General features: G+C 47.2%; 1 protein-coding gene across 2 annotated transcripts in view; it reads left to right on the top strand.

Annotated features, from left to right (window-relative positions):
• The window catches only part of LIMD1 (LIM domain containing 1), an 80,192-nt gene that overhangs the window by 37,292 nt on the left and 20,989 nt on the right, over window positions 1-21,911 (top strand). For both annotated transcript variants that reach the window (XM_082637536.1, XM_082637535.1), the window contains one exon: window positions 10,506-10,607. In XM_082637536.1, the coding sequence (XP_082493662.1) occupies window positions 10,506-10,607 (102 nt within the window). The remainder of the gene's footprint in view (window positions 1-10,505; window positions 10,608-21,911) is intronic.

Raw genomic sequence — 21,911 nt, 5'->3', positions numbered from 1 at the left:
AGTGCCCCTGCAGGTTGTCTGGCAAGGCTAGCTAGAGCTTATGTTGGTGACTGGGAAACTGCGAGAGAAACTTCCTTTTCCACTGCAATGAAGTGAAGCCATCGTTGGTTTTGAATAGCTTTGAGATTGAAGAAAGTAGCCTGCTGCAATGACCCCATAGCCCAGAATGGCCTTGAGTCCTTCCTTTGTAGCTTGGTGAGAGTATCACCCCTTGACCTGGGAACTACAGCGTGCGTGGGAGAGAGGGCAGGCAGGGGAGGCCCGGGTGCCGGGGAGGATGTGGTTTGTTGTGTTATCTGCATCCATGGTTCTCAGCCTTGGCCAAGCCTTAGAGTCAACTGAGGCGCTGTGGTCCCACCCCCAAATTGGAACCAGAGTCTCTGGAGGTGATGGTGGGCATCTACTTTGATTCCTTCCTTGAGAAGCAGCCCTCTGCCTGGGAGGCAGGAGCCCGGCACCCACCGCCTTCAGGGCTTCTTCCATGAGCTTATATTGTGGCTAGAAGGAAGTCTGTTGCTGAGGCCATTGGTCCAGCTCTGCCAAACGCTTGGCCCCTCTTCTAGAACCTGCTGACTCCCAGAGCTGCCCAGAGCTGCCCAGGTCCATAGGCTGCAACCTTCTGCTGAGAAAAAGCCTTGCTCAACTTGTGTGCAGACTAATTCATCCAAATCTGTCCTCTCAGCCACCCCCAACCTGACTGCGTGCCCTGTCCCTGACCTCAGCCCCCTTTCAGCGTAGTATGTGGTCCACGGCTATGTGATGCCATGTGATGTGCAGCATCCGTTAAAAAGGATGCCCGCACCTCTCAGTGGCCTCCCTTCCTCACTGGGAGAGGAGTGGTCACCTGGACAAGGCCCAGGTGTGAGCTGGAGGTGCAGGGCCACTCCCATTGGTCGGCCTGATGGAATCTTTTTATTTCAAACCTTATCCTAACAATAAAAGGTGGCGACTTGGTCATCACCCAGTTTGGCTGTGTGTTCAGTTGAAGAACTGCTGCAGGGTCCTCAGGCTGTCTGCAGGAAGGAGGCAGGAATTCTGCTGTAGCCAAAACCTCACGCTGAGGCTGCTTTATGGGCCTCCTTGTTTATAAATCCTGCCTTTGCAAGCCAGTAGGGAAGATGCCATGGCCCTAAACCCAATTTGTTTTTTGGCTTTGGGTGTACAGGAGATCATTGAATGCCAATTTGGGATCACTTCCTTCACATGGAATGCTGCCCAGGCTAGGCTGGGTGGTGTCTGCATTCGATCAGTTAGGCTGTGTTATTGGTTCTCTAATAATCTTCCTGGAGCTGTTGCAGTGGGCCGGGACATTCCAGGAGGCAGAATGGGCTCTGTCCCATCTCAAGTGTTGTGGTTTCCCTTTTGTCTGCTATATACTCTTGAGGCTCCACTGATACTTTTTTGGTGAAAAGTTTCTCCCCCCAAGCTGTTTGGAAACCACTGTTGTGCACCAAGAGAGTTAGGCCGGCTTGAATTAGTATATAACCAAAAGGTTTTCAAGATATTGGATTCAGGCAAGGATGGACAATGATCCTTGAGAGATGGGAAGCAAACGGGGTGGGCCCTATGATTGCCCCAGCTTACTGCCTTGAGAAAGTTTCCAGACATTGACACAAGGAGGGAGAAGGGAGAGAGAGCCTGGGAGACTCCTTGAGTTAAAAGACTGCTGAGGGGACTTCCCTGGTGGCACAGTGGTTAAGAATCCGCCTGCCAATGCAGGGGACACGGGTTCGAGCCCTGGCCCGGGAGATCCCACATGCTGCGGAGCAGCTAAGCCCGTGCGCCACAACTACTGAGCCTGCGTTCTAGAGCCCACGAGCCCCAACTACTGAGCCCATGAGCCACAACTACTGAAGCCCGTGTGCCTAGAGCCCGTGCTCCGCAAAGAGAGAAGCCACCACAATGAGAAGCCTGCGCACCACACCAAAGAGTAGCCCCTGCTCTCTGCAACTAGAGAAAGCCCGTGTGCAGCAATGAAGACCCAACGCAGCCAAAAATAAATAAATATACAAGTAAATTAATTAATTAAAAAAAAAGTGCTGCAGAGATCCTGGGGGAGACTAAGGTAGCTGGAGTTCATAGGACTCTAGCAAAACCTTTCCAAAGCATCTATCTGATAAAGGACTTGTCTCCTGAATATGTAGGAAATTCTCATAACTCAAGAAAAAGAAAAAAAATGAGTAAAAGATTTGAACAGACACCTCACCAAAGAAGATACAGGATGGTAAATAAGCACAGCAAAAGATGCTCTGGTGCAACATTATTAGTCACCGGAGAAATGCAAATTAAAACCACAACGAGGGGGCAATTCCCCGGCAGTCAAGTGGGTAGGGCTCCGCGCTTCCACTGTAGAGGTCATGGGTTCAACCCCTGGTCGGGGAACTAAGATCCTGCCTGCCATGCGGAGCAGCAAAAAAAAAAAACAGAACCAAAAACACAGTGAGGTACTACTACCTACCTATTGGAATGGACAAAATCAGGATGACTGCCATTCCAAGTACTGGCAAAGATGTGGAGAAACTGGAACTCTCATAAACTGCTGGTGGGAATGTGAGATGATAGATCTTCTTTGGGAAACAGTTTGGCAGCTTCTTTTTTTTTTTTTTTAATATTTATTTATTTATTTATTTATTTATTTTGGCTGTACCAGGTCTTAGTTGCAGCATGCAGGATCTTTTAGTTGTGGCACTTGGACTCTTAGCTGCGGCATACAGGCTTCTTAGTTGTGGCATGCAAACTCTTAGTTGCAGCCTTTGGGATCTAGTTCCCCGACCAAAGATCGAACCCTGGCTGCCTGCATTGGGAGCTCGGAGTCTTACCCACTAGACCACCAGGGTAGTCTGGGCAGCTTTTTAAAAAGTTAAATATACACTTACCATAAGCCTGAGCCAATCCACTCCTAAGTCATTACCCAAGAGAAAAGGAGAAATATGTCTATACATAAACACTTGTACACAAGCAGCTTTAATTTGTAACAGTCCCGAAGTGAAAACCACTCATGTTCATCACCAGCTGAGTGGATAAAAAAATAGTGGTCCCATCACACAATGGACTACTACTCAGCAATGAAAAGGAATGAACTCTTGGTGTATACAGAAGCTGGGTGAATCTCAGAGTCATTATGCTGAGTGAAAGAAACCAGACAAAAAAAGGGTACATGCTCTAGGCTCCATTTATATAACCTCTAGAAAATACAAACTGAGCTCACATTGGTGGTATAGTGGTGAGCATAGCCTTCCAAACTGATCTCTGCTCACAGAAAGCAGAGCAGTGGTTGCCCAGGGAGGAGGCATTAGAAAAGGCGTGAGGACATGTGGAATCTTTGGGGATGGTGGGTGTGTTCACTGTCCTAATCGTGGTGATGATTTCACAGGTGTATTCAAATGTCAAAAGTTACCAAATTGTACACTTTAAATATGTGCAGTTTATTGGATGTCACTTATACCTCATTAAAGCTGTTTAAAAAAAGATCCCTCTGGCTAGAGTTTGGAGAATGGATTAAAGGGCAGTGAGTCTAACTACAGGGCAATAGTTGCATATCCTTTACTCCCTTCTCCTAAAAGTTTAATTCCTTCTTTCCCTCGCTTTCCTCCTGGTTTTGGAGCTTGGATTACTATAGTAATATGTGATTGACATTTTATTACTTTCCTCTGTTGAGGAAAAGTAAGGATTTCCTTTGAAATCTTCTAACTAAGGGACCATGTGGAAAGCAAAGGGTGTCTAGGAGTCTTTTCTTCTTGTTGAGTCCTGTCTCGGAAAAACTCACTTCTGTTTCTTTGTGCTACTGGTGCTCACACTTCTGACACCAGATGTGTGGTTTTTCCCACACCAACCGTTTCTCCGACACCAGCCAGGTGTCCTACCATTCAATTCAATCTGATGCTAACTGGAGTTAGCACAGACCCCACAGGTTAAGGAAGGACTCAGTCCTACAAGTCCCCCTCCCACTTTGCCAACTATGCCTCTGACTGACTGGCTATAAATCAGAGTTCCCCCCACCCCCTCCTTAGGTTTGATTATTTGCCTTAATGACTCACCGAACTTAGGGAAACACATTTACCAGTTTATTATAAAGGATATGATGAAGGATACAGTTTAACAGTTGGATGAAGAGATACATAGGAAAAGGTCTGGAAGGGTCCTGAGTACAGAAGCTTCTGCCTGGTGTAGTTGGGGTGTGTTACCCTCCTGGCATGTGGTTGTGTTCACCAACCTCGAAGCTCTCTGAATCCTGTACATTGGGGAGGCTTCATCATGTAGGCATGATTGATTATTAACTCATTTTCCAGCCCCTCTCCCCTCCCTGGAGGACAGAGAGGGTAGGGCTGAAAGTTCCAAACTTATAAGCCTGGCTTGGTCTTTCTGGTGACCAGCCCCCAACCAGGAGCCCACGCAGTGTTTCCTCATTGGAACAAAAGATGCTCATTTTGCCCAGGAAATTCCAAGGGATTTAGGAGCTCTGTGTCAGGAACTGGGGTCAAAAACCAAATATGAGCAGGAACTGGGGGCAGAGACCAATATATGTATTTCTTATTATTTCACAAGCCCGAGCCTCTGCTCGGCCCTGGCGGCTTAAGCAAACTTACAGCACAAGACTTTGGGTAAGATTGGTCAGCTCACCTATCAGTAGTGGCATAGCCTGGTTTCCTGGCTCCTTGGATGACCATGAGGGCAGGATCAGAGTGCAGTCGCGCTGCTCACCATCCTACTGCCAGCGTCTGCAGAGAGCCTGGCTCCAAGTGAATGGTGGGGAAGCACTCATGGGGTGAATCCTTCAGCTGCAGTGTCCCTGGCAGAAAGGTAGGAGGAACAGAGGGTCTGCGTGGGGGCGGCCTTGTGATGGAAGTCCCTGACAGAAAGATGGCCTTGTGTGCGTGGGATAGGCCAGCATGGGAGGTGGGCCAGGTGGCCACTAGGAGGTCTGGGGCAGGGCTGGTCTTGGGTCTGAATCCCTGAACAGGTTGTATGTTGGGAGGGCGGGTGGTGAGTAAGGAGCTCCTTCTTTCTGGGTGGGGGGCCCGTGTGTGTTGCAGGAATAGCCACACAGCTGCCAACGAGATGGGAATAACGGGACCTTTGAGTTAGAACTTGGGCTCAGATTCCATCTTTCAAACCTCCCAGCGATGTGACCTTCAGCAAGTTACAGCACCTTTCTAGAGTTTCTAGAACGTGGGTTTGAGAAAGGGGATGCACATCCAGCATGCACTGGATGAACACTCCTAGCTCAGGCTCTGGGAGGTACGTTATTTCCTAGAGTATGAAATTTACTTTGCCTTTTTTCTTTTTTCCTGCCAAAGGAAGACTAGATCTATTTCTTGCCCATGAAGTACTTTTCTATCCATTTACCACAAGCCACAGGGATGAAATATTTTCTTACCTACTTGGCTTCTTGTGGGACCTCCTCCGTCCGTGACTGGTGGTGTAGAGCGCAAGCGGCTTCCTTCCTTGTTTTGTATCCGCGCTCGATGCTCAGAGTGGTGAGAAAGGATGTCAGCATCCCCAAGGAATGAGAGAGAGTGAGGGGGAGGCTGAAGTCAGTAGGTCCCAGCCCTTGGGTAAAGAGGAAGCCAGAGAGAGTGTCACTCTGCTGGCTGCAGGAGCGGAGGAAGGCCTGGTGTGGAGAGATAACGCAGCAGGAAGCCCAGGGAGGCCTGGGCAGTTGTCAGTGTCCACTGGAAGATGCTGCCCACCCTGCCTCTCACTTTACGAGCTGGAGTGAGAGGTTGTCTGATTTTATTCCCCAAGCTCAGGCAAGATGAGTTCATGTCCTTGTGACCCAGGAACGTCCCTCTGACTCAGGAGATGTATTCCACCTCTCTTCACTGGCAAGCTGTCTTCAAGGGGGTCCTCCTCCCGCGCTCCCCATGCAGACAGGTGGAAGGGCTGATCACTGCTTCAGTTGAGTCTCACTGCTTCTCTGTGCTTTGCAGCTAACATTTCTACGGGGCTTAAGCGCAGAGACCACAGTGATGGAGAGGGAAGAAGTGATGTTGCGCTTGGGGTGGTTTTGTTCCATGTTCGTGAGCAGAATTACATTCACCTTGCTTTGAGGTTCCACCCAGGCTGCTTTGAGCGTGCTTTGGTTGCTGCCGGACAAACCAGCCGGTGTTGCTCTTTGTAAAGGTTTAGAGTCCAGTCCCAGGGCACTTGGGATGGGTGGTCTGGAAATCAACCCCAGGATCACCAAATAGTATAATTAATACCTTGTCATTGTCCGATAGTTGCCATTTTTCAAGAGAAAGTTCTCCCCCCGTCACCGTGTTTGAATTATACCGTCAACCAGGGCTCAGTAAAGGCCCACGTTGTCTATTTCTCTATTTTTATGTATGTTTGTTGAGGGCATAAGAGTGCACTTTGTCAGGGGCTGCAGGTGATCAGAGATGCATAAGACTCTGTAAAAGGCATTTACAGGTACCTGTACCCCAGGTACAGGGAGGTGAGGGCTAGGGCAGAGGGGAGGTGACACAGGCCATACGTGGAGCTGCACAGAAAGTGATTCAGCTCAACAGTTCTTCACTGAACACTTGTGGAGGCCACAGGTAAGACGTGGCCCTGTCTCTCTTGTTTTGGATTTTATTTTATTTTATGTTTTAAACATTTTTATTTATTTATTTTACTGAAGTATAGTTCATTTACAATATTGTATTAGTTTCAGGTGTACAGCAAAGTGAAAAGAATATATATATTCTTTTTCAGATTCTTTTCCGTAATAGGTTATTACAAGATATTGAATATGTGTTCCCTGTGCTATACAGTAAATCCTTGTTATCTATTTTATATACAGTAGTTTGTATCTGTTAATCCCATACTCCTAATTTATCCCTCCCCCTCTTTTCCCTTCAGTAACCATAACGTTGTTTTCTATGTCTGTGAGTCTGTTTCTTTTTTGTAAATAAGTTCATTTGTATTACTTTTTAGATTTCACATATAATAATATTTGTCTTTCTCTGTCTGACTTACTTCACATAATATGATAATCTCTAGGTCCATCCACGTTGCTGCAAATGGCATTAGTTCATTCCTTTTATGGCTGAGTAATATTCCATTGTGTATATATATACACCACATCTTCTTTATCCATTCATCTGTTGAAGCACTTGGGTTGCTTCCATATCTTGGCTATTGTAAATATTACTGCTATGAACATCGGGGTGCATGTATCCTTTCAAATAAGAGTTTTTGTCTTTTCTGGATACATGCCCAGGAGTGGGATTGTTGGATCATATGGTAATTCTAGTTTTAGTTTTTTAAGGAACCACCAGACTGTTTTCCATAATGGCTACACCAGTTTACATCGATGTGGCCCCTATCTTGAAGGTGCTCCCAATTCACTAGGAGAGGCAGGCAGTGCCCAGGTAACCAGTAACCTGCCACAGCACAGTAGGTGCCGTGTCCAGTGCTGGGCACACCAACCCCATTTCTTCCATGTCCACACACATGCCTAAATGCCAGAGGCCCCGCCTGGCCCACCTGGGCCACCTGCTTCAGTGGCCGGCCGCCGGCACCATTGGTTTCTAGAGTGATGAGCCTGCTGCAACAGGTTTAGAGAGGAGTGGTACTGGAAGAACCCTGCCGTCTTCACTCTTCCCTGCTAGCTGGACACAGCTCTGATTGTGCCAGCAAAGGAACGCAGTTTGCCCAGAACGGATGTATTTCTTGACTTAAGAGCAGCCTAAGTTGTATAGGAAATAATCAGACAAAAAGAAATGCTGATGCCTCTGAGTTCCTTGATGTTTTCAATTTCATCATGCTGTTTGCTAGGTACAGGAATACCAGCTGTCCAGTAGTTTCATCCTGCATATGTGTGTGCGTGTGCATGTGCGTGCACACGTACCCACACACAAAGGTAATTTCATAGCCAGTAAGAAAAGGTGGAAGGGAAGGGCCTTGGGGAACTTGCCGGGGTGTTGGAAACATTCTCTATCTTGATGTGGGTTTACATTACATAGGTTACTTGTCAAAACTCATTGGATGATAGACTTATAATTTGTGCATTTCACTGTTTGAATTTTATGTTGAAAAAATAACTGTAGGCAAATAATGGACTCATTAATGATATGCAGGCTGAAGAGTTCAGGGTGAAGTGGACTGCTGTCTGCATCTTACTGTGAAATGTATCACAAATAAGATGGATGGTTGGATTGATTAAGGGATGGGCAGCAAAATGCTAACAATTGTAGAATTGAGGTGGTGGGCATATGGGTGTTCCCTGTATGATTCTTCCCATTTTTCTGTATGCTTGAAAGTTTTCATAATAAAATGTTAAAGCAGGGCTTCCCTGGTGGTACAGTGGTTGAGAGTCCGCCTGCTGATGCAGGGGACACGGGTTCGTGCCCCGGTCCAGGAGGATCCCACATGTCACGGAGTGGCTGGGCCCGTGAGCCATGGCCACTGAGCCTGCACGTCCGGAGCCTGTGCTCCGCGGCGGGAGAGGCCACAACAGTGAGAGGCCCACGTACCGCAAAAAAAAAAAAAAAAGTTAAAGCAGAAGAACTACAAATAACCACCACTTGTGATCCCTAGAACTTTCCATAAGCGAATTCCCCCAAGAGCCAGTTTTCTCGGCTGGCCCAGTACTGTTCCTACAGACGGCATCACCTGCTTCCTAAGGGAGTGTTGGTGAAGCGACGTGAGGGCCCTGGGCTTAGTGTGTTCTCTGTGCACCTGGTGTGGTTGGTGTGGGCGTGTTTCATGAAGGATGTGTTAGCTTGGACTTCCTTTGAAGGTGATGCAGTTTATCAACTTGAAATGATAAGAACTTTGAAACACAGGGCTTTCTGCCCTGTAGGCAGAATGTGGCTGGGAATTTGCAGCCTGAGAACAGCCTGACAGATGGGAACCAGAGCTAGAAAAGGCTGGCTGAGCCCCTGACCAAGGACATGAGCTGGCTACCCTGATGGATGCTTGGGGAGCTTTTTATATATATTTAAATTTTTGAAAAATTAGTTATATATATTTTACATATAAATTGTATAGAGATGTATAATTGATTTTTCAAAAATTTTAACATTATACAGTATATTTAAACAGATCCAGGGGAATTCCCTGTCAGTCCAGTGGTTAGGACTCGATGCTTTCAGTGCCATTGGCCCAGGTTCAATCCCTGGTTAGGGAACTAAGATCCCACAAGCCACTCGGCACGGCCAAAAAATTTTAAATTTTTAAAAATTAAAAAAAACAGATCCAAACACTTTTTGGAACTAGACTTTTTTCAGCTATAACAATGCCTGCCCTTGTAAGTTTTTTTTTTAATACAGAAGATGGAAAGAAGTAAAACCAGCCATAATTTTACAGTTTTGGTATATTTCCTTCTTGAATCTTTTTAAAAAATATTTTCATGCGTTATTTACATAATTGTGATCTTTTTCATTTGACTATAATGGGGGAGTTCTTTGGAAGGGAGACTCCAAGACCTCCTTTTATGTGGAGGACTGGCCCATATAAGGGACCATATAAAGGGACCGAAGAGTGGGCATAGGGCACAGACAGGGGAGCCCCGAGCAAAGGCGAGGAGCTGAGACCCAGGGGCCGGGGGCAGGGCAGAGGGCAGAGCGCTGGGCTTGCAGTCTGAGAGACCTGGGGCTTGGGGGCCTGATCACTCTTTGTAAAAAGTGAGGTTAGTAAATCCCCGTTGGTGGTTCCCATTGTAAATCAAAGGAAATAATTTGGTTGAAGTTGCCCAACCTGTGTATTTGGCATGTTGTAATCCTGGTGCAGCATTTGGACATTGTCTTATAACGGTGGGAGGCTTTGAAAGCTTTGGGCAAGGGAGGAGGTGGAAGAAGTGGAGGTATTCTGAACATTAGCACACTGGTGTGGAGGGGGCCTGAACACAAGCCTGGGGCCTGATTCCTGCAGTGGAAAGGACTGATAGTTGAAAGGCTGATGGAGGGAGAGAACATGAGAGAAAGACAATGCAAAGGAGTAATTCTCCGGATTTGGTGATGGGCTGTTTAGGGGAAGGGGTGGATATCTTGCTTTGTCCATTGGCTTTTTTTTTTTTTTTTTTTTTTTGCGGTACGCGGGCCTCTCACTGCTGTGGCCCCTCCCGTTGCGGAGCACAGGCTCCGGACGCGCAGGCTCAGCGGCCATGGCTCACGAGCCCAGCCATTCTGCGGCACGTGGGATCTTCCCGGACCGGGGCACAAACCCGTGTCCCCTGCATCGGCAGGCGGACTCTCAACCATTGCGCCACCAGGGAAGCCCTGTCCATTGGCTTTTTTTGTTTGTTTTTGTTTTTTTTGTGGTACGCGGGCCTCTCACTGCTGTGGCCCCTCCCGTTGCGGAGCACAGGCTCCGGACGCGCAGGCTCAGCGGCCATGGCTCACGGGCCCAGCCGCTCCGCGGCATGTGGGATCTTCCCGGACCGGGGCACGAACCCGCGTTCTCTGCATCGGCAGGCGGACTCTCAACCACTGCGCCACCAGGGAAGCCCCTATTGGCTTTTTATCACTCACTTTACACTGTTTCCCTCCTGACTCACTGCTGTGTTCTTTCCCTTGCAGGAGCCTGTGTGAAATGCAGCAAGGGGGTGTTTGGGGCCGGCCAGGCCTGCCAGGCCATGGGGAACCTCTACCACGACGCGTGCTTCACCTGTGCGGCCTGCAGTAAGTGTGTGTGTATGTATGTGTGTGTGTGTGTTGAGGGACAGGGTAAGGAACACAGGGAACCAGGAAGGGAGGAGACGGAAGAGCATCCTTCCTGGAGACACTTGGCCCATGTCCCTCCGTGGTCCTATGGGAAGGCAGGACAGTGTCCTCTAGAACAGGGTTTTGTACCACCAACACAAGACCCATCAGGATATGCTGACTTATCACAGAGTACCAGGGTTTGCCTGGGGCCCACTCTGGTGGTAGTGGAGCAATTCCTAATAACATCAGGTTTGTAATGCACATCAGAGGTCTCAGAAGAGTCAGGAGGAAAGTGCTGGGATTCACCATTGTCTGCCCTGTTGTCAGTTTTCTCCACCACTGTGGGGACCAGTCAGTCAGTTACCCCTGTGTGAAGCAGGGTCCTTTCATAACTCTTTGGCCCCGATCTTTCATTTGGAGGCTGCTGTTCAGTGGGAAGTGTGAGCGTGTGCGTGAATGCCTGTGTGTATGCATGCCACACACATATTGATGCCTCTTAGCAAATACCTGTGGGCATCTTTGTACTGCATTACGGGCATTATGCCTAAAGCGGCAAACCAGGAAACTAGGCCTGTGCTCAGCTCAGCAAACTGCTCATTGAACTGATGGCATACACAGTGGAAGATTCTAACACATTGCAGGCTGTTTGCTAAGTCTGACGGAGCCATGAATTGTGCTTGTTTCATGTTCTCTACCAAAGATTAATTTTGAGGAGCATTTTTGAAAAATGTCCCACTGACATCTCCACTTCTACACCAAGGCTGGCAGCTGTCTATTAAAAGGAAACATTACAACAAAGCCAAAGAGAGTCCGGGACCAGGGGGTCTTATCATCTGGCCCAGCGGTCCTCAGTCCTGGCAGTTCATTAGAATCATGGGAGGGTTGGGGGGAGAGATTTTAAAAGCCAGTGATGGACTTCCCTGGTGGCACAGTGGTTAAGAATCTGCCTGTCAGTACAGGGGACATGGGTTTGAGCCCTGGTCTGGGAAGATTCCCACATGCCGCAGAGCATCTAAGCCCATGCACCACAACTACTGAGCCTGTGCTCTAGAGCTCGCGAGCCACAACTACTGAGCCCGTGCGCCACAACTACTGAGCCTGCGCTCTAGAGCTCGCGAGCCACAACTACTGAGCCCGTGTGCCACAGCTACTGAAGACCACGTGCCTAGAGTTCATGCTCCACAATCAGAGAAGCCACCGCAATGAGAAGCCCGCACACTGCAACGAAGAGTAGCCCCCTCTCGCCGTAACTAGAGAAAAGCCCACGCACAGCAATGAAGATCCAATGCAGCCAAAAATAAATTAAAAAAAAAAAATCCAGTGATGCCCCAGCCCCACCCTGACCAGCAGAATCAGAAGCCCTAGGGATGGGGTTTCTAGAGTGGGGCACGTGTATTGTTTCTAAGCTCCTCCGGTGACTCCCAGGTGTGGCCAGAACTGAGTACCTGGGATTAGTGCCAAGCTTCTCATTTTAGAAGCCTCCGGAGATGGGAAGAGGAGGGACTTTCTCGGCTGGTTTGTGGCACAGCCCTCAAGAGCCCCCTGGTTCTCAGTCTGAAGTTCACCAGGTGGGCATGGGCCTGCCATGCCTTGGTGGCACAGGCATATGCCTGGTTCCAAACCTTAGGCTTCATCCTCACTGTGATTTCCCATAAAACACATGCCTAAGAGTTTCCGCCTTGATCGTTACTCACCTTTGAAGGGAAAATTGCGAAAGACTTTGAGATGGATCACACAGTCTCCTGAGCGTCCGCAGTGGAAATGTAGGAGTTTTCTGGTTATTGGCTTCCCTGGGTCTCTGGGCCTTTCCTTGCCTTTGAGCTGTGTTACACTCTGTAAGTTGTAGAATCTTGACGGCAAGGCCCGTGATTCCTGTCCACAGCAATGCAAACTGTGTCTGGCAGAGATTGACCAGTTTTGCATCCATTAAGAAAATTTACTTCAGCATTTCTGATGGCCTGCATGTGGATGGTTCTTTGCTGTCTCCCAGTTGTAACATCTTATTGGTCTCTCATTCAATGATGAATTAAATAAAATCTTTGACCTGTGTTTGTGTTTTATCCGTAAAGAGTTGTGATCACACCTTCTTTTAAAAATTATCTTTGACTCTTGGCTCCTATAACTGTTTCTTAATATTTGCTCTATCTTCCAGGAAAAAAGAAAATAAATATTGAATAGAGGCTATTTTTATATCTCAAGCAATTACCATTTGAACTAGAAAGTTGTTGGAGGGCAAAACCTACTGGTGAGTCTGTTGGTTCCACCAGTGGCTGCTTGACTACCTGGCAATTCCTTAATGGGCTGAGTTTATTTTCAAATTATGACAAACACAAACACTCAGGAAGACAGCTGCTTTGGAATTTTGCTTGTTCTAGCATTTAAGGCCCTTGTGGTCTGGTCTGTGTTTTATTGCTTCCTACCTTCCTTATCACAGTGAGACAATTTGTCTCTTCTCCATTCACTCCTTGGAACCTCCTTTCCCCACTCACTTCGTGCATTTAAATTCTGTCCAGCTTTTAGGACCCAGCTCCAATGTCTCCTCTTCCAGGAAGCCTTCCTTGTTCCCCAAGCAGGAAAGAACCATTTCTCCTGAACTAGGCATGCCCTACCTTCTCACATAAACAATGAACCACTGTCTGCGATTCTGGTGCCAGCAAACCAGTCCCTAGGGCAGAGTTGCTGAAGGAAGCTCTGAGTTCCATCAGAAAGTGAGTGTGGTGGCATTCCTGTTGTGGGTAAACATGCAGCTTCCTCCCCACTCACAGGGAGCAGTTGGAGACCCAGGCATGTGTCTGAGCAGCTTCTTGTGGACGCCAGAAGTGACTTGCCTTTGTTCAGTTAACTTACTGCTGCCAGTAACTGCTTTCAGTAGAAAGAGGTGCCAGGGTGGCCCACATCCTGCCTCTGCGAGTCCTCAAGGATCTCTGCATGAGCCTCAGCACGTGGACACAGCACAGTGGGGGCCGGGGTCTCATCCAGTCCGTCCCCTCCTTCGTTGGGGAAGAGAAAATTGGGGTCAGAGAGGGAAAGAGACTTCTTGAGGTTGAAAACCTAGCAGTTGAGCTGAATCCGTGGCTCCTGAATCTAGATTAGGTTAGCCTTGCACATCTGTTTGTCTGGTTGGTTACAGTGTGTGTGAGAGTGTACTGTATATATGTGTGTGAGTGTGTTTTCCCATTTCATTTATGAGAATAATCTAGCTTGAAACACCGTCAAGATGTATTTCTGTAGGTACACACACATGCACACACACCGGCACGTGCACACACTCACTTCTTGGGTCTTACTGATGCTTTATTAAAACATAATATCGGGATCTTATTGAGAGCTCACATGCACTTACAAGGCCAGGCCAAGGCCCGACTGATTTGATCAGTAAAGATAAAACAAGCTACTTCTAGGTTCAGACAATTTATTTCCTTCGTGAGCAACAAAGAGGACATGCCAAAGGTGCCTTTGTCCCTGTCCCACACCCCCAAAGGGACAACACTGAAACAAAAGGGCCGATGACTGCAGTGTAAGTTATGGGATGCTAAGCAGTCAATCCTGGACGCGGCTAAGCGGTCATGAGTCAGCAGCTCCCTTCAGAGGGGTGGGGCAGAGAGCCCTCACCTCATCAGAGATGAGAGACTGTCTCGTGTCCTGGAGACAGTCCTAGAGCAGTTCCTTACAAGCCTCTCATCCTGTGTCCCGGGAGGATCCCAAGGTGTTTCACACGCCCAGACAAACCTCTGCCTCTGGATGGTGCAAGTTCTCCCGGGCACCTTGGCCAAGTCCCCATCTGCCAACAAGCAACAATGTTTAGTTCATTTTTAGTTGTGGGAACAACATGACAGCCACAAAAAAATTTAAAGACAGCAACCTGGTTTGTTATCATTCTAGAACAGGTATTTTCACTAATATTTTCCCTTCTAGATTTTGTCCAGATTTATACACATTTTTTAGAGTTGTGATCATACAGTGTAAACCAGTATTGTATCCTTTTTGATTTAATATTGTGTCATAAATTCACCCCTGTCTTTGTAGTCTTCTTCATAATAATCATTTTAACAGTTACATAGTTGTCAACTGAGCTGTTCCATGGTTTGATGGCAGGGAGCGAGTGTCTCCGTGTCTTGGGTTTGTTGGTTATTACACGTGGCCCCAGTGAATGTCTTTGTGCCTGCGTGCTTTTCTCCCTCTGCTGAGTTGTTTCCTTGGTGTTCGTTCCCAGAAGCAAGCATTCAGGGCACGATGCGTGGGCGTTTATGTGGCTTGTTAAAGTTCTTTTTTGACATGCTCCTCTGTCGGCAGCGGGTGTGTTTGGTTGCCATGGAGATGTGTGCTGTGCGTCTCCCTCTCCCACCTCGGCTCTGCCCACCCAAGGTGGCCAGGCCCCCAACTGGATGCTCTCAGGAGTCGTTGGCACAGCATGGGGTGGGGGGAGGGTAGGCATGGCCTTGGCCAGCCAGCCATGTGCCATGTGTCTGGACACCATGTGTCAAGTGGCCTGAATGAGGAGAAGCTGGCGCCTGTCTGTGTCCCGAGAGAGGCGGAACAAGAAGGAAGAAAAAGTGTGCTGGACTTGGGGGGTCAAGTGAAGTCTCCTCGGCACCTTCCAGAATAGACTCTGAGGCAGAGAGAGGCCAGGCTCTGTGTCCTCACCCCAGGCCGTTTTAGGCCCAGAAAGTAAGATTTTGTTCATTTTGTAAAGACTAAATAAATTCCATCCTGGAGTCATGGGGAAACCAGTTTGCCATGTTCACGGCCCCCTACTGTTTTTCAGCCACGTGAGTTGGAAAACGATGGACGAGATAAGACATGCCCCTCCCCAGAAGCCGATAGACCACAAGGGTGCCCTGGTCTTGAGGGTAGGGCTTGGGGGGCAGGCAGTCCTGAGGCTGATGGGGATTATGCCTAGCACAGGCCTGAGCTCAGAGGAAGGCAGCTGAGGGCCGGATGGGGTCCACTAACAGAACAGGGCTGGGATGTGCAGGTCATGGCCAGAACAGGTGACTCTTGAGCGTTGTGACCTAGTGCTTATGTTCCTGAGTTGGTGGTGCACTGTGATCTGCCTTAGGGAAAAAAACACAACAAAAATAAGAATATATGCCACTGCCCATCCCACCTTCCAAAAACCGAACATCCATGCCTGTTAAAGGTTGTGAAGGGATTTTATAGTGAAATCTCACACATTTATTTAGACCCCATCTGGGAAAGTCTGTCTAACAGAGTTAGTGAAATCCTGCATCCAGAACACTAGAAAGTGCCATTTCATTCCTTCAGGTAAATGAAACAACTAGAAATAAGCCCAGAGCTGTGGGATGGAGGTTCTTAGTGAATAAATCAGTGATTGGTGATTCATCCAGCAGTAAGGTCACATCTGAAGTGCGGGAGGGTTCTTGGCGGTTGTTTTGTTTCTCTTACCAAGTCTAAGCACTGCCTCTGAAATCATGTTAACTGTTTTCGTTGACTTTGTATATGCCTCCTCACCAGCCCAGCCTTTGGAGATGCCCAGATTCTGAAATAGTTGAGCCTGAATTAGGGAGGTCTCCCTTTAATTCATGGCAGGCACGCTTGCTTAAGAGCATCTCAATATTTGTAATTCGCAGGTGAGCTTTCTAGCTTACTTTGGGCCTGACCCTGCCCTGATCCTCTCGCTCGAAGTAGCTCACTAAATCCTTGTTAACAGCCCAGTGAGTTCACCATTGTTATTACTCTCATTTCACAGACGAGCAGAGGCTTGGAGAGTTTAGTTTGCTTGTGGTTGGTTATATCGATGTTAAATAGACTGGTTGGCACTTGAACCCAGGACCGTGTGGACCCACAGCCCTTGCTTGCAGCCACTGTATCAAATTAGCTTTGCTTAGAGAGACACTGGATCTTGCCATGACATCTCAGGTTCAGCTCTGCCTGGGGGCTGTGTGACAGCAAAGGTTGGGTTTGGGGATACTTTTGACTTGTGAATGCAGAAGAGTGGCCTTGTACTTGGAATGGGGGAGCTAGAATTCAGTAGTGGGTGGGATGTACCCGTAGGAGAGAAATGGATTAAGGGCTTTGATTAGAGGTCTGTTCCTTTTTAAGGGCTTTGATCCCTGAATTTCTGAGCTGTTGAGTCATCCCAATATTTCTCATCATATTCAGCATTTGTGTGCGAGCTGAATGAGTCAGCTGGATCTAGGGAAAAAGCTGAAGATCAAGAAAGTGAGAAAGGGACAGTGGGAAGATACAAAGGAAATCAGTGGGTGAGGGTTAAATCAGGAAACAACCAAAACAGATGGAGCTGGGCAAAGGGCTGTGCGGGTCGGAGGAGAGCAGAGGGGTGGCTTTTACTTGACGCGTCATCAGATGGTCACTTGTCCCTCTCCAGCAAACCCAGTTCTGCTGCGTGCACCAGAATTGGGACCAGACTTGGTTTCCCAGATCAGACTTTGTTGATGCAGTGAGAAGCCATGATGTCCCCGACAGTGAGAGAACATCAGCTTCTTCGTGCCTGTGACATTAAAGGAGTCTGGGATTTTTAAGCTATGTTGTGAGGGTAACTCCAGTGCGACCTGTATCATTAATTGCCACACCTGCATTCCAAACACTTTTCTTATATTTGCACATGCATAATTTGGGTGGAAATCTTCAATAATCCCAGACCAAGGGTGAGACTTGGTGGTACCCAGTGTGTCCTGAAGTCTAAGAGCAGAATGGAGGGTGCTCTGACACGATGGGGCTCATCACACCCTGATTAGCACATGACGTTACACTGGGTGCCTCATCTCAGACCCCAAATCCTGGATTTAGGGAGTGAGATCTTTTACGGAAAACTGAGCTTTATTCTGGCATCACAGTTACTGCTTGGGTCTCCTTGGTGCCCTCATCTTGCTAAGAGCATCTCTTCTTTCTTAAATGTTCTGTCTCTCAAATGTTCTCTTAAACTGCTGTCCCCACCTCTGGCCCTGTGATGGTTAATTTTATGTGTCAACTTGACTGGGCCATGGGGTGCCCAGATTTTGGTCTAACATTATTCTGGGTGTCTATGAAGGTTTCTTGATGGGAGTAACAATTGGTAGACTGAGTAAAGCTCTCCCTTATGTGGGTGGTCCTCACCCAATCAGTTTTGTTCAATAGAACAAAAAGGTGGACGCTTCTGGAGTAAGGGGACTTCCTCCTGCCTGACTGCCTTGAACAGGGACATCAGTTGTTTCCTGCCTTTGCACTGGAGCTACATGATCACTGTCCTGGGCCTCCAGCCTGCTGACGGCAGATCTTGGGACTTGTCAATCCCCATAATCATGGGAGCCAATTCCTTATAACCAATCAACTCCCCTCCCTCTCTCTCTCTTCCTCCTCTGCCTTCCCCGTATATATACTGACAATTTCGTCTGCACCCAGGCTTTCTATCGGTGCTCTGATGCCTCTGACATGGGTTGTACTGTGAGCCACTGTTTGCAGAATATTTGCTCGGTCATCTCACGCCCCTCATTTGCTTCCCAGCCACACTCATTTGCACAAGAGGAAGTGGAGCCCCAGAGCGGTTGCATAGCTGGTCTGTGGGGGACTGGGGTCCCGACTCAGGTCCAGGTGGCTCCACAGTCTATATTTTTGCCACCTCTCCAGTCCTCACCCTTTACCGAACACCAGCCCCAGTCCCGAGAAGCTTGTTCCACCTGCAGACATCCTGATTCCTGAAGTCTACAGAGCAGAGGCCCGCGTGTGCATGACGAGCATCCTAGGGGGTCCGATGCAGACAGCTGGGATCTTCTCTGTGGCCGTGTGACTGGCCTCACCCCCACCCACTTACCTTCATTTGTCCCCCAGCTTCCTGGCTGCTTTTCTGAGCTCTAGACGTGCACCGTCCAGTAGGGCAGCCACGGCCACATGTGACTTTTGAGTGCTTGAAACGTGGCTAGTGTGACTGAGGAGTTGACATTTTTATTTCATTTTAATTAATTCAGTCTAAATTGAAATAGCCACACGTGGCTAGTGGCTACCATATTGGACATTGTAGGTAAAGTCTGTACTCCTAAGCCACAGTTCACTTATTAATAAGAAACAATCAGTAAGTTTATTGTTTTTACTTTATGCGTCACAAAGGCAATATAGTCACACTGTAAAAAAAATACATGTGGAAGAAGAAAATCACCCATAACCCCATAACCCCAAACCAAACCAAACCAAAACAAAATAATGTTGGCTATACCCACATGGACATCATTTTTGCCAGGTTGTCATCACAGTACTTGCTTTTATGTTCTCTTTGTTCCATTTAGAAGTATGTCATATGCTTCTTCCTCATTGCTCTGTGGTCTTCTTAAGCATCTGCTGCATAAGATACTGTTGACTTGATGACTCAAAGCCAATGCAGTCTTCCTGCCAGTTAAAGTTAAAGGGGAAGAGAATCCTTATTACCACATGAGCCAGGCGTGGATCCTATGATCAGGTTTTCAAGGACCAGATGCACTTCCGGGGCACTGAGCAGCCTGGGAGTCTGGCAAATCCATTGCCAGGACAGACCGTGCAAGCAGCAGCCCCTGCAGTGTCCACTGTTGGTGGGTTTGCATGCCAGCGGGGGCCCGGGGGCCTCACTGGGGGAAGACCCTCTCTGTTCCTCCTGTGGATCACTACTGTCCCTCCTGACTGCCTCAGGTCCTGTTTGCTGCCCTGCCCACCTCCATCCACACAGCTGGCCTTTGAGCACAGCTGTGAGGGGACCACTCCCCTGCTCTGAGACCTCAGCCACTTCTTCTCATAACATCATAGTCTGATTCCTTTACTTGACATTGAACACATTCCTTCAAGTAGTTCCAACCCTTTCTTGTCTGCTCTCTTGCCGCTGTCTCTTCCACCCTGTGTCCTTCGGAACCTCCAGCCACACTAAACATCACCCACTCTTTCCTACCCCTGTCTTGTCACCCTCACACTTCATCCCACCAGGTACGCATCACTCTCCAAGCGATGTCCTCCATTGTGATCTCTGCTGTGGCTCCTCTGATGCAGGTTTCATACACACCTTGTTCATTTACCTGTCTTGTGGTGTTTTGAATTATGATTAGATTGAAACTGTTGGCAGGGGTCTATGCCTCCCCCTCTGTGGTCAGTTTTGTGAGAATGGGGACAGTGTTTAACTGATCTTGATTTACCCTTGATCTACCACCTTTAGTATAATGCAGGGCACCCAGTTAGCACTGAGGAAATATTGGAGGCCATAAAGGTGGCATTATCCATTACCCTGTACCCATAAGCTTTCACTTCCCATTCCCCATCCCTCTTTTTCTAGCCCTAAGCAAGCACTCCTGTATAGATTTGCCTATTATGGATGTTTCATATAAATAGAGTCATATGTATATATATGTGGTCTTTTGTAACTAGCTTCTTTTACTTAGCGTAATGTGATCCAGAGTCATCCATGTTGTAGCATATATCAGAACTTCATTCCTTTTATATTTATTTATTAAAATATTTATTTATTCATTTATTTATTTTTGTCTGTGCTGGGACTTCATTGCTTTGCGTGGGCTTTCCCTAGTTGCGGTGAGCGGGAGCTGCTCTTTGTTGAGGTGCGCGGGCTTCTCATTGTGGTGGCTTCTTTTTGTTTTGTTTTGTTGCGGAGCACGGGCTCTAGGCGCGCAGGCTTCAGTAGTTGCAGCACGCGGGCTCAGTAGTTGTGGCTCATGGGCTCTAAAGCACAGGCTCAGTAGCTGTGGCGCACAGGCTTAGTTGCTCCACGGCATGTGGGATCTTCCTGGACTAGGGATTAAACCAGTGTCCCCTACATTGGCAGGCGGATGCTTAACCACTGCGCCACCAGGGAAGTCCCTCTGTTCCTTTTTATGGCTGAATAATAATCCATCGTATGGACAGACCACATTTTATTTATCCATTCATCAGTCAGTGGACACTTGTTTCCACTTTTTGGCCATTATAAATAAGGCTGCTATGAAGATTCCTGTGCATGTTTCTGTGTGGACATATTTTTTCAGTTCTTTAAGATAGATATCTAGGAGTGGAATTGCTGTGTCATATGGTAACTCTATGTTTAACTTTTTTGAGGCACTGTTTTGCAAAATGGCTGCACCATTTTACGTTCCCACCAGCATGTATGAGGGTTCCAGTAGCTCCACATTCTTGCCAGTACTTGTGATTGTCTGACTTTGATTCTAACCATCCTAGTGAGTGTGAAGTTGAATCTCAGTGTGGTTTTGATTTGCATTTCCCTGATGACTGATGTGGAGCATCTTTTCATGGCCTATTTGTATGTCTTATTTGGAGAAATGTCTATTCAGATCCCTTACCCTTTTTTTTTTGGCCATACTGAACGGCACGTGGGATCTCAGTTCCCCGATCAGGGATTGAACCCGCGCCCTCTGCATTGGAAGCTCGGAGTCTTAACCACTGGACTCTCAGGGAAGGTCCCCCCTTAGCCATTTTTAATTGGGTTATTTGTCTTTTTATTATTGAGTTCTAATGGTTCTTTATATGTTCTACATGTAAATATCCTGTTAGATATATAATTTACCAATGTTTTCTCTTATTCTGTGCACTGTTGTTTCACTTTCCTGTTGTTATTATTTGCAGCATAGAAGTTTTAAATTTTGATATAGTCTAATCTATTTTTTCTTTTGTTTCTTGTGGTTTTGGTGCTTTGTCTCAGAAAACACAGACCTACCAAATGTCGCAAAGATTCATGCCCTGAGAGCTATAGTTTTTAGCTCTTAGGTTGAGCTCTTCTTGGATCCATTTTGAGTTAATTCTTGTATGTGGTTTGAGGTAGAAGTTCAGGTTCATTCTCTGGCATGTGGATAGCCAGTTTTCCCAGCCCCGTCTGTTGAAAAGGCCGTTCTTTCTCAATTGGATTGTTGTGGCAAATTTGTCAAAAATTAATTGACCCTAAAGTCTAAGGGTTTATTTCCGGTCTCTCAGTTTTCTTCCATTGCTCTAGTCAATTATCTTTTAAAGAGATTTAACTAATGAGAACAAAATCTTATTTATCCATGCAGTTACTGTTTCTAGTCCTCTTCATTCCTTTGTTTAAATCCAGATTTTCATCTGGTACCATTTTCTTTCTCCTTAAAAGACTTCCTTTAACTTTTTTTTTTTTTTTTTTTTTTATGCAGACCTGCCCTTGAAGAATTGTTTCAGCTTTTGAATGTCTGAATTCAGCCGTACTTCACTTTGGTTTTAAAAGATATTTTTTGCTGTGTGTGGAATTCTAGGTCGATAGTTTTTTCTTTCATTTTTAAAAAATGTTGTTTCACTGTTTTCTTACTTGCTTTGTTTTCAATCCGAAATCCAGTGCCATCTTTATCTTTG

Source organism: Mesoplodon mirus (genome assembly GCF_964341445.2).
Source record: "Mesoplodon mirus genome assembly, chromosome: 12".
NCBI classification, from domain to species: Eukaryota; Metazoa; Chordata; class Mammalia; order Artiodactyla; family Ziphiidae; genus Mesoplodon; species Mesoplodon mirus.
Note: the sequence above shows the minus strand (reverse complement) of the source record. Positions and strands in the feature narration are given on the sequence as shown.